The 14272-nt window shown below is 28.1% G+C and overlaps 1 protein-coding gene across 1 annotated transcript; it reads left to right on the forward strand.

Moving 5' to 3' along the window:
- Positions 1 to 11579: 11579 nt before the first annotated feature.
- LOC130812735 (uncharacterized) lies at positions 11580 to 13400 on the forward strand. The gene has a single exon (XM_057678312.1). The coding sequence runs from the start codon at positions 11862 to 11864 to the stop codon at positions 12540 to 12542; it is 681 nt and encodes a 226-aa protein (XP_057534295.1). The 5' UTR covers positions 11580 to 11861; the 3' UTR covers positions 12543 to 13400.
- Positions 13401 to 14272: the final 872 nt, after the last annotated feature.

Genomic DNA, 14272 nt, shown 5'->3' on the forward strand with positions numbered 1-14272 from the left:
CAACTAGTTCAATAAGAAATGTAATACTTTCTCAGTTCCAATTTACTTGCAAGTTGTAATATTTGTTTTTTTACATAGTCCAATACATTAATTCAATTCTTAATATTTGTAATTATATATAATAAAAAATTATAAAAATTTGATATTAATAATCTTTGCAATGAAACAAATCAAACAAGATTTTACTTGACTATGTTTTAACTTATAGATTAAAAACTAATTACAAATTAAGAGTGATGAATGAATAGTGCCATTTATTCAAATGTTGCAACTTGCAACTAATATGAAACAAAGAAAGTATAATCCAGTTTATAAATGAAAATTTTAAATGTACTATTTGAAGATATTTTAAGTCAAAGCAATTGATATTTTATTCATTAAAGCTATCTACTTTAAATAATATGAAATATATTTTATTAATGCAACTTTGAAAATGTTAAATGTAATTTTTGATAAGATATTATTAAAAATTGTTGCAAAATATAATATCTCAAATTTTGAGAAATATATACTAAATAACTAAACTAAAATAGTTTAAATAACTCCAACATAAGCACAGTGGATGGGTATGCCATAGCACTTTGTAACAATTGGATATAAAGTAAGTAAATTGTTGCAAACTCTGAGTATAATAATTCTACTCCAATTACTAATAGATTTCATCAACCATTTAATTTACGAATTGTCAGTCGTCAACTTACACTCGAAGTAAAAGGATTCTGAGGCAGTGACGATGCCATAAATTTTACCTATCGCTTCGAAATCTACTATAATAACCTCAATTTTCAAATTTAAAACTATAAATAATAATTTGAGTGTCTAAAAAGAAATTACATTAATAAAAAGATATACAAGTTTACGCGAAGAGCATAGTGACAATGCCCCGTCTTGTGAGACTCCTTCTTTATAAGGCCCATTTCCAGTTATCCGCATATAAAAAAAGTCCATCCAAATTTAATAATTAACGGTTATAAAAAAGTTCATCCAAAATCTTACATAATTTTAAGGCTTCAAGGAAATAAATGGGGTAGATTTATGGACAATATGCCAATAATAGAGTTGGTCTTGCATAGACTTAGGTACATGGGCAAAGCAAAGATTTTGGAAATTCTAATTATTTTTACGATGTCTTTTGAAATAGTGTCTCATTATATTAAAAGATAAAATTTTTTCCAATTTCAGAAAAGTAATTCAAGTTTGAGCACCTCTGAACATTATATTGTTTTAAATATAAAAAAGTTTACAAACAAATCACTTAAAAAGTGTTGTTTAGATTTGAGACTGAATAGCACCATATAATATTTGAGGTCCTTATTTCATGGGGCCCTAAGCGGTCGACTACTTTAAATGCCTAAAAACCGGCCTTGTTAGTGCATACTAAATAGAGTGCACCAGTCTTAAGTTTAAGGAGAGTCAGTTAGAGAGTAAGCGAAGTGGAGAGTGAGGAGTGTAGACTTATAAATAGAAGATTCAAAAAATATTCACATTGAAAATTTTATAGACTAAATCCATTTTAGACTTATACATTCGAATATTGGAAGGGTTGTGTATTGTTGTTTGGAGGACAAAAACGATTCACATGAAAATAGCACAGAGTTTGGCTGTTCTCATTTTTGTGATTTAATGGACTGATAAGAGTCCAAAGTCCAAATATCAATTGATTGCAAGCTTACAAACGAGCATGTGAATACATGTGAACCATTCCAATTCCTTGTTCTTTTGGGTCCTACGACTGCTCCACTAGGTTTATTATGTCATATGTCTATACTCATATAACATTTTTTAGTTTGTACGTCATTGCAATTGAAGTTCACATATTGGTATGGATCTCACATTGAAATCTTCTTTTATATATGAATTGAATAGTCTAACTAATATAACTATTAGTATATAAGTTTTTTATTTTGAGGTCGTTTCACTGAGAAATAATGCAGTTTGTTACAAGAATAGCTCATTGAAGTTTATTGTTAGAGTGATGAGTCATGTGCGGTCTTTGTATATGCTCGGAATCACCCCTGGTTATATATGATGTATTTTATTTCATTTGCTTATATATTTTCTTTTAAGGGATGAATGATATGAAAATTCAATTCATGGTTTTTGTCACATTGACTTATTGTGATGTATGATTATTATCCGAGTGTATATTTAATTTTAGTTATTGTATTGATTATTAATTTTACTTAATTATAAATAGAAATCTAAAAATTCCACATTTAGCTTGCTAATAGTAAAATAGTTCATTTTTCAATATTGCATGATATTTTGTTAGTACTAACCCTAGGGTGGTTATGAAATATATCGCGTCAAGTGGTCCATGAATTATGGCCTATATATTTCAAATAATATAAAATTGTTTATTATTGATAGTCATAGCTAGACCTGGGAAAACGGTCGGTCGGTCGGGTTTTGGGTCGGATCAATTTCGGTCGGGTCATTTTCGAGTCGGGTCAGTTTCGGATTAGGTCAGTTTCAGGTCGGATCACTCTGGGTTTCGGGTAGGTTCGGATGGACCCAACGGGTTACCATAAAACATTAGAATATCCAATCGACTAATTCAACATAAAAAAAAATCGTTAAAATGTCTAAAAAAAATCATTAGAGAAATTACATGTACGATTTTCAAAAAATAGTTGGTATGTCAGGTTCATTTAAGTGCAAGAAAAATAGGGGAATTAATACTTATTTTGAAAGACTTGTAAGATACGCGCTTTATAAAAGTTATTTTGTTTATTATAATTGTAACGTTAGATAAAAATGACGTTAAAATTATCTTCACAATTTTCATGTTGGAAAGATATACAACTAACTAAGTACTTATTTCATCTTATAAGATACGCGTTTTATAATTTAGGGTAGCGACATTCGTTTTTTGAAAAGCTCATTCAAACGTGCGAAACGTTCGTATAAATTATATTGATTTGCTTACTGAAATGTAGAAGAATTAAAAACTCATTTGACAGATTTAACAAGATACATGTATTCAATTAAGATGATTATAACGTCCTGATTTTAAAGAAAAATAATTACGATGGCTAAAAAGACGTTAAATACGTGTTTTTTGAGATCTATTGATGAGTTTTAGGGTTCAAGTGATATACTCAATATGTTGAGATACTTTGAAAACTAAAATTTTATTTGAAATGAATTCTAACATTGAAATTACTCTAAAAATTGATATTAAATCGGTCAAAACAGGTCGGTTTCCGGTCGGGTCATTTTCGGTCAGGTAATTATCGGGTCGGTCATGTTTCGGATTAAGTCGCTTTCGGGTCGGTCGGGTTCGGGTTTTGTCGGGTCGGGTCCCTTGTTCATTTTCGGGTCGGATCAAATTTTCCCAGGTCTAGTCATAGCTATCAATTTAATATTCCACTTAATCTTTTTATATTTGAAGAGTATAATTAAGTAATTTAAGTAAAAAAAAATATTAACATCAGTGCACATTATTTGATGTGGACTAAATTAACACAAAACCTTCATTTATACTTTTATTTTTTCTTTTATTTGTATATTTTTTTAAGGGCTGGCTGGCTGGTGGTGCTAGCAAACAAATTTATCCATTAACAAAATTAAGAGTATAAATGAATTGAGGAATATGCAATTGGGAATGAAAAATATTGCAAATTTCAAAAGGCCGTAAATATTTCATTTATGAAAAGTTTTTCCAAGTGGTTTTAAAAATGAATAAAGCAATTTGATTGCTCCATTTAATAAATAGGGGACTACAAGAATGTTAAAGGTCCCTTAATTTATGCATACCCAAATAACTAACATAAAAACTTATTAAATGTCAAGCTTAGTTATATCTACCTACCGAGTAGTTTATCCGTGTGAGATTTTCATTGACGATTAGTTTAATAAATAATTAAATATGCTTTTGATATGTAGTTAATAAATAATAAATACATCTAATTTTTTTTATCTTTAATCCTATTTCAGATGGGTAGTGTACCCGGTGGGTAAACAAATTTTTTTCCATAAATCTCGTACTAAAGTGAATCTCTAATTTCTAATACCAACTTTTATTATTTTTAGTAATTATCATGCAATATATTAATTACATAATCAATATTGTGAAAACAAGAGGGGGCTGCACGTGAGAGTCAGGATGAAGGCTGGTACTGCTTGTGGTGGTTGTGGGAGGCTACCGGCTGCTGCTCCTGCTCCTGGGGGTTGTGGCTGCTCAGCAGTGAGGGAGAGGGGAGAGAAAAAAGGAGGAGAAGGAGGAGAGAGGGAGTGACGGCTAGTGAGGTAATGAGTGTTCTACTTAAAACCCTAACACCTCTTTTTATTTTGTTTGTTTATTTATTTATTTATTTATCTAGATTCGTCTTCTTACGATGGACCTTTGTGTGCTCATAAATTTAATAAATAATAATTATAATTCGAACCTCTTATTTTAATAATGGCAATTCGATATTTATTTTTTTCTAATATAATTGTGTTAATATCTAAATTCGTGTATAAAAGAAATTTATTATTACAACTAATTCAAAAATAATTTAATATAATTATAAAATCACTAAAAATTACTAAAATATATTAAATAATAACGTCATAAAATCTAAAGGCTACACCCTAATTTTGCAGCAATTTTAGGCATTGTCCACCATAACTTAATTCCTCCTCATTCATATGTGAAGCAATTTATTAAATTACCATAGCTACTTTTATCAATACATTTATTGCCCACTTTTTCACCATTAAATAATACATACTCCTATTTTGTATTCTTAAAATAAAATAAAGTTATGCATTAATATCGATGTATAATTAAATTAAGTTTGGCCAACATCTCTATTAATTTTATTACTTCATTCGTTTTATTTTTTTTTTTAAAAAGTCAATGTAGAGAAAATATTATAACAAATCAAAACCCATTAAAATCATAAAACTTTGTGAGAAAGGTATTTATTACTTTTATTAGTTTTCCATCTTACAACATCGACAAATTATATTTCCCGTTCTTCAAACATCAAACACCTATACAATTCATTATTCTCCCCTTTCGACTTTCTAATTTAGTCGCTCATAATAATTGATCACTCTAATATTACAAATTTTTAGTTAAATTTAAAGATTCTGATAAGATAAAAAATTAATAGATCTAATCATTATTTTCTATCATTCAAACCTTAGCTAATCTCAATTAAATATATGGACTTAAAAACTAGTGTGTAATCAATGATAGAAGGAACATTGGTGTAGTAGTTAGTAAATGGTTAAACCAAATACATACCTCATCACTAATAATATATAGTATATATTAATTACTCATATAATTAATTAAATATAATAAATGGAGTTGGTTAAACATCAATTGAAGTAGTAAAACCAATGATCCCAATGGCTAAAATAGACAATGTCCAGAAAATCATGAAAGCCACCAACTACATATCAAATTAACACAATTCGTTAACATTATTGAATGCAGCAATATCTGCTTTACGCAAATGCATGCAAAAAGCTGCAATTACAATAAGGATAGACAGTCACATTTTGTATGCGCTTGGTAAAATAATAGATATAGACTTTTTTTTTTTTTTATAGAAAATCGATTTTAATCTTGAATAAGTACTTGAAAAAATAATAGTGATGAACTACACTAAAACTATGACTTCATAAAAATATCTATTATAAACTCACAGAATACACTGAAATTAGACCCCTTATGTATGTTGAGCCCTGGGCATTGACACTCCTTGTCTACCCTCAGAAACGGCCCTTCAGATAATCTACCCACTACTAATAGATATTAAGATGTAGCGAGATTATTAACTCACCAATAACAAATTACACTTTGTTTGTCTATCATTAGTAGATTGATTGCCCACTGGGTCAATTAATTTTTTCTGAAATGATTTGCTTACTCTTCAATTGTCCTATTTAATAATGTACAAATTTTAAGAAAAATGGGAGGAAGGCCACATAAAAAAGTGAGTACCGAAAAAAATAATGATTTAATGGTAATTATATAAATAATTGAATCTCATAAATACATAACTAAGGGAAAAAATTACCAAATGAAAAATTAAGATAATTAATGAATATAAAAAAGATTAAAAAAGTCAGCTTGCGATGGCAGACAATGCAACCTACTACATATTTTTTTATAATATAAAGTCAAAATTAAATACCTAAAGATATTATTTGTCCCTTGTCAAGATTCGAGCTTCTCCTCTCAGTCGTCTACTGCTTAGAATTCATTTTTTAAAAGAAAATTTCAATCTAAAATATACTATAATTTTTAAGTTATGTTTATTTATATATATTTTTGAAATTTTTAGACCGCATAATTTAAAGTAAAAATAATATAAATTAATGTTAAGGTCTTTTAATGTAAAGAGTCATGCACAATGGTATTATATTGAGAATTAACATACGCCCAACACTTTTGATGCCATGGAAAAAAGAATTGGGTGTATGGAGAAAGAGTTGGAGTGTGGACTAGCTATACAATAATTCTCAATATCATATAGTGTATATTCATTAATTTATTTTAAATGCCACTAATAAATGCTTGATAATAAATTTTTCAATAATTATTTTAAATATTTGAATAAAGTAATTTAAAAAAAATTACCCAGAATAATCTAACTTTTTACTGATTTTCCTATAATGATTTCAACTTTTGATTAAACATGAATAATTCTAACTATAAGGGGTGTTTGCTAAAAATGTATACAACAAGTTATTTTTCATAAATAAATAAAAAAAGTAAATACAAAAGTAAATTATAAAAATTAAAAATTAAAAAAATCAAGTAAAATTCATTTTTTAATTTGAACTTTTAATATTTTTTTGTAGCAATAAACTTGTAAAAATTGGTCACAATTTAGGCAATAATATTCTTGAGTAAGTGACCCTAAAATTAGGATTATTCATAGTTAATAAAAAGTTAGAATTATTATAGGAAAATCAATAAAAAGCTGAATTATTCTAGATAATTTTTCCTTTTTTTAAAAAAATAATTCTTTTAAATTTTAATAATTTAATTTGCCCATAACCTTTAGTTTGTTAGATCTTGCCTATGACTTGTAAAAACTCTACTCTTAATCCTTTGACAATTTAGATCAAATTAAATTAAATCTTCTCTCATTTTAAATTAGTATTATTTTCTCAAAGTAAAATGTTAAATTCGATTTTAATCTAATCCTACCATTTTCTTAATTAGTCTATCTTACAATAAACAATATATATCTAATAAGATCGAATACTCATACTGTGATTTTCTATTATCAATTCAAAAGAGTGTCTTTTATAATATTAATTTCCCACTTTTCTTTCACAAAAGTTGGTCAACCCAAAGAACAACAATAACATTAAAAATAGGGTCTATGTCACCTCACCTTAAACAAATCACAGAGAGAAAGAAGCCAATCTCTCTACATAAATTGACAAGATTAAATATCTTTACATAGGAAAATATTTAGTTAATTTAGTAGATAAATAAAATTATTTATTATTAATAAGTTGAATAATATTACTTACAGATATCCATTAATAGTGGATAATTTATCCAGTAAGTAAATGTATTTAACCTCTTATCAAAATATTTTATATAATTAAATAAAGGAAAATTTACCCAGAATAATCCAACCTATTCACGATTTTCCTACAATAATCCCAACTATCGATTAACCATGAATAATCCCAACTATTGACTCACTTAACCTGTGCTGTTGTTGCTCTTGTTTTTACCGGTGCAACAGGTAATTTTCTGGCATTTAGTCAATAGTTGGGATTATTGTAGGAAAATCGTAAATAGGTTGGATTATTCTGGGTAAATTTTTCATTTTTAAAAATATTTATCTTTTTTTTTATATTCAAAATGACTTGCTACAATAGGTAGCAGGTCACCCGGGTGTACCCAAGGCAAAGACCCTACTAAGTTCGGATTATTCATGGTTAATCGATAGTTGAGATTATTGTGGGAAAATCGTAAATAGATTGGATTATTCTGGGAAATTTTCCTTAAATAAATAATGAAATTAGGTAAAGGAGTTATAGATTTCACAAAATCATGCTACTAGGAATATTATTTTATATTTTTGTATGCACTACTAGAAATTGACTACCTACTATTAGTAGATCTATAAATTGGTATCCCAAAGGTTACTCCTAGGATCCTATCTGAGGATTGTTCAGCTCAAGGTTCGGATCTAATTAGAGTTTGGATATTTTTTAGCATTAAATGGTGTACATAAATAAATACACTCTTAAAAAATAATATAATTTATACCAAAAGGAAAATATTACATTACTCCATGCTTGATAGTTATCTTGTTGTCAAAATTTTTTATTTATGTTACATTGAATATTAATAGTAATTCCCATAAAAAATAACAGTATTGGTCTCTCTAACACTTAGATTAGTAATTATATATCATAGATGATATAATAAAAAATAATTAAATCAGAATATAAGTATAGGGCTAGCTTAAAAATAATTTTTTTGAATAGTTTTTTGTATTTCTGTGTTGATCTATAATTTATGATCATTTAAATAAAGAGTGAAAGTAGATTCTCTGTTAATAAAGAAAAGATAAATTCTCAAACTAGTTAAAAATAGTATATAGGAAAATAACTCAATTTAAAACATAAAAAATTAAAAGAAAAAGTAAAAAAGTTAATAGTTTTGGACGAGTTTAGACAGAAAAAATTAAAAAAGTCTACGATTGTAAGACGCTCAATAATACGTACCATTGATAATTTCCCAAAAATTTATAATTTGATGGTAAAAAAATAAGTTCTCTAACCATCATATTTTAAAATCAATCCTTGTTATATAGCAACAATAAGATAAACATGTCTTGAACGTTGTCAATTGTCATAACATCTCTGTATACAAATTAGTTAATTTATCCCTTGATACTTAATAGGAAAAGATATATTTCTAAACTAATTGAAAAATATCATACAAGATTAACGGAAAAAATTAATTCTAATAATTTTATTTTTATTTTATTTTATTTTATTTTATTTTATTTTATAACATAAACATGTAGTACATACACGACTATTATTTTTTAGGAAAAATTACCTAGAATAATTTAATCTTTGCATGATTTTCCTATAATAATCTCACTTATTGGTTTTAAAGGGTATTTTCCTATAGTAAACTTGGGTAATCCAATAACATGTAATAGTAGATAATTCATAAAAAAACGTAAACTACAAATTAATGTAAAATTAGAGAAATATAAATTTACGTAAAAAATTTAGAATAATAAAACAAATTAGAATTTTTTTTCAATATCTTTTAAAAAAATTTCGACATTTTATTTTAATTTATCTTTTTTTAAAAAAAAAAACCTTGTTATAGTAAGTCATCAGGTTACCGAGTTACTTTAAGAAAATATCCTCTAAAATTGTGATTATTCATGATTAATCAATAGGGAAGATTATTATAGAAAATTAAATCATGAAAAGATTGGATCATTTCAAATAATTTTTCGTATTTTTATGTGTTATATGATATAAAATTATATATTAATCTGGCCAGGTCACTTGGAGTCTTGGACTTAGATTTCCTCTAATAACCATATATCAAAAAATTTAAAGTGTTTTATTTTAAAAAGAAATAAATAGATAACTAAAAGCGCCAACTATTTCCGCCCCTTAAATTAAGTCATCTTAGTAAGGTTTTTCATTTATGTTTGTCATTACACACCCCGAATTATTCTTCTAAGTCTATTTATAGCCTTTGATTATTCTTTTTTCACCACCTAAGAATATCCTAAGAAAATTACTTCACTGACTCTAACCATTATATTTTAAAATTAAACCTTGTTATGTATCAATAGCATCAATAAGACAAAAATATCTCTTAAATTGTGATAACATTTTTGAGCACAAATTAGTTGGTTATCCCAATTAATACTTAATAGTATTCCCCATATTTTAGTTTGTTGGTTACATTTGATAAACACAAATTTTTATGAGAGATAATCTTTTTACGAGATCGTTTTTAATTGGACCAATCAACTATATATTTATTGAAATATTGTAAGTAGACATTAAAAATAATGTAAATAGACATTTAAGATATTGTAAGTAGGCATTAAGGATATGATAAGTAGACATTAAGAATATAATAAGTAGACATTAAGAATATGATAAGTAGACATTAAGAATAATGTAAGTAGACATTAAAAATACGATAAATAGGCATTATGTTCTATGGGTTGAGCCCCAAAAAAATATCTCTCAAAGAAACGGTCTCTCAAGACATTAACTGTTTCATAAAAAATATAAGAATACTATTTAATTTAAGTAAATGAATATCATGTAGCATAAAGGATTTTACAAAACTCAAGTGGGAACAACACGTTGATAAGAGTGGGTGCCCCAAACCATATCACTTTCTTTGCTCTTAGCACCGTGATTGATGGTAATATACACACTTCATTCCCTATTTCTTACGCTTCATCCTTACACATTTTCAGTAGTAGGCATTAAGAATAATATAAGTAGACATTTAAGATATTAAAAATAGGTATTAAAAATATGATAAGTAAACATTAAATTTAATATAAATAGGCATTAAAAATACAGTAAATAGACATTAACCTTTAATAAATTGAACTTAAAATATATCTCTAAAAAAAATTTCTCAAGAAACTAGATGAAAGATTTTCTCCTCTCAACTTTCCCAAATTTTAGAGGGAAAGTACTAGTCTCCCAACTTTTATTAATAAAAGACCCCACATCCCTCCTCTTTTAAGACCCTTTTTTATCTTTTGTTTCTCTCAAGTTATAACCACCTTTTATTAATTGCATGGTACTCCAAGGACATAATTAAGTAATAATTTTATCTGAAAAAGTGATATTTGCTTTCTAATTAAAATGAAACCCAATTTTCATCATCATTTTATTTCTCCAACATTAACTAAAATTATAAATGTAATGAATGAGATGATATTCCGATGATAAATAATCGTCAATTTTCCAAACTCAAAAATTTCAAATTTTAATTTTACCCAATCTCTCTCATTTTGATACAATTTTTATTATTGAATATAGGAGTTCAGAATAGATTCAATAACTCGATATTAATTCGATTTGGTAACCAAATCGGACTTAATCCGACTTCAAAATGAATTTATAATTATGCAAATATCAATGTGGACACAAGACCCATTTTTAAACCAATCCGAAACATGTGAGCGATTAAACAAGAATGACCCAAACAAGTTCCCTCTTGTTAAGGAACCAACTCAACCAAAGCTTAAGCTGAGGGTTGAGACCCCAAGATATGTTACATACTCTAACACGCCCCCACACACAAGAGCCCTTTAGGCTAGAAGAGTGGATGCACATAGGCACTGAATATTTCCACTTTAAATGAGTGGTGGTTGAGATTCGAACCCGTGACCTCTTATCACATTGACTCTAATACCATGTTAAGAAACTGGAATATGTAATATATTTTGGGGCCTCAACCAAAAGCTTAAGCTGATAGTTGAGGCCCCAAAATATGTTACATACTCTAACACCTCTACGGCCCTATATTACTAAAATCAAAAAAATAAGTATATCTTCACTTAATCTTTTAACAAAAGTACAAAACCCTTCATTAATTATCATTTCCTTTAAATACTCACAAGCTACCCCAACTGCCCTCCTCCAAGTATATACAAACTCTTGCACATTACTTCATCTACCATATCTAAACTCATCCATAAAACCTTTCAAACTCTTCTTTTTCAACTTACCCTTTTCCCATTCAAAGATTTCATTTACAACCCACAAATTTCAATCAACTTTTAAGAAAACTTAAATAAGGCTAAAAAATTAAGCCTTTTTCCTACAATATCATCTTTTTTGGGTTAATTTTGATAAACCCACCAAGAATTGCAATGGATTGGTATTCATGGCTATCAAAAACTAGCTTAGATTCTTCAATAGTGTATGAATATGCACTAGCATTTACACAAAATGAGCTAGAAGAAGAAGATATAGCCTATTTCAACCATGAATTTCTTCAAAGTATGGGAATAATTATAGCCAAACATAGGCTAGAAATCCTAAAACTAACTAGAAGAGAAAAAAGCCATGAATTAAGCTTAAAACATCCTATGGCAAAACTTTTTCTTGTTTTGAAAAAGACTAAAAAGTCTTTGGCTAATTATATAGCTACTTTGGTTCATGGAGATGATGATAGAGCACTAATTCTTTTTTCAAATAAGAACAAGAACAAGAAGAATAGGAATGGTGGTGCTATTAGTTATAGTTCAAGATGGAAAAGATCAATGATGATGAGGAGTAATAGTAGGAAGTTAACGATGGTTAATAGTGGTGTTAATCAAGAGAAATTAATGCTCACTAATGGTGATTATTTGGGTGATTATGATGGTGATGATTCTATGGTTGTGTCCACACCTAAGCTTGATAGTTACTCTAGTCCTTTGATGTATGATCTACAACAAAACAAGGAAGAGAAAATCATTGATGATCAAGATGATCATGATCATTATTGGACTCCTACTCTTGAAGAAATCAGGTGGGATGCCATGTTTCAAGATTTAAAGCCTACCTAATTTTCTTTTCTTTTAGTTTTTTTTCCCCTGTTTTTAATTGTGGATTAGCTCAGTGGTTGAGTTCTTTTCACTCTTAGAATAGATGTTTGATTCTCACTATCTATTCCTTTCACATGTAGAAAATCTCTAGCCTTACCCCAATCATACCATTGTATTACCCCAACACTATAAAATGAGTCGGCTCCCACCTAAATGGGATTTGAGGTCGCATGTCTGCAACCTTTCCATGTTACCGATAATAAATAGATCATTTTCGATTGATCTTTGATATCCAACCTCATATGCTGCTTCACATTAATAAAAAAACGCAAATATTTAACGAGTCATTTTAATATAGTAGATAGAAAACTACAAATCTTTAATCCATTAAAATAAGACATACATAAGATTTGCTTTTGAATGCTTTCAAATTATTTTTATTTCCCCTTTCTTTTTTGACTGTTTTATTCCACCATATAAGGTTTAAGAGTAGACAGATTTCTTGACTTTTTAAATTTCTTTTTGGTAAGTGGGTCTTATGGAAAAAAGAGGAAAATTACTTTTAGTTACTAAAGTTATGGGTGTTATAGAAAATAGTTATCCTTGTAGCCTTAATCTTTATTTATGTATATGCAGACATAATGAGTGCAGATAATTTGTTTATCCTGTGACTGATATCAGGTCAAGATTTTCAGTAAGACCATATCAGATTCTGTAACTCAGTTTTATGGGGCTGATTAGGCCTTTTGCTTATTTAATTTGAAGATGTAATTAGATCCATAAATGTAATTTATGCACTGTTATATACTAGAACTATCATTTGTAATGTTATGTTTGCAATTCACTATATTAATTTATTCAGATGCGAATTCAAGACTATAGCATTGGGTGGTCAGTCATGGTGGGTGGTCTATTACTCATCGGGTGTTTAGTTTAAGGTTTTTTGCTTAGCTTTTTAATTGGCTTTTGTCTTTTGGCTTGCTGGTTGATTAAACAGCTAAAAAAAGTGTTTGGTAAATTGCTATTAAGCTGGCTTTTAAGCCAAAATAAAAACTTACTTCAGTTAGCTTTTTTATTTGGCTTTTAGCTTATTGACCCACTTTTTCTTCTAATATACATCCAACAGTCAATAACTAAATTTACCAAAACAACCAACATTTTAATTGACTCTCCATAAACAGCTGGCTAACTAGCTTAAAAGTTAACTAAAACAGCCAACATTTTCAACTGGTGAAACAAGACAACAGCCAACAACCAACAACTATTTGCCAAACAACCTCTATGTATGCTGAATCGTCTTATTTGTCATTTTTTTGCTATATATTATATACAAATTCAATATCAATAGAGCTGTGAGCCTGTGACCTAGGTAAATCCGAGCCTAGATTCCTCGGGTTGCAATTTACCCTATTCTTTGCTTTGCTGTCGTTACAAAATGGAAAGTTTATGAACAGTTAATACTCAAAAAAACATGTAGAAATAGATGTTACTAGGTTAGTTGGTAGTTGTTGTTTAGTTGTCTGCTGAACAAGAGCTCACTGATGTAATTTTCTGAAGAATCTGACAAATTTAACAGAGGTGAAAGTGAAAGTTCAGTCTCTTAAGTTATTGCCTTCTTCAATACATGCATTGAAAAAAAAATGTTAACCAAAACCTTATATATCACCCAAACGAGATTGGGGTTGAAAGTACGCAATTTTACCCTTATTAGTGAGAAAAAAGATATTATTTTCAATTACCCTTGATAGTAA

The sequence above is a fragment of the Amaranthus tricolor genome, chromosome 1 (genome assembly GCF_026212465.1).
Source record: "Amaranthus tricolor cultivar Red isolate AtriRed21 chromosome 1, ASM2621246v1, whole genome shotgun sequence".
In the NCBI taxonomy this organism is placed as follows: Eukaryota; Viridiplantae; Streptophyta; class Magnoliopsida; order Caryophyllales; family Amaranthaceae; genus Amaranthus; species Amaranthus tricolor.

Coding starts and splice junctions, on each gene's coding strand:
- LOC130812735 (XM_057678312.1), top strand. CDS start 11,862: ATGGATTGGTATTCATGGCTATCAAAAACTAGCTTAGATTCTTCAATA.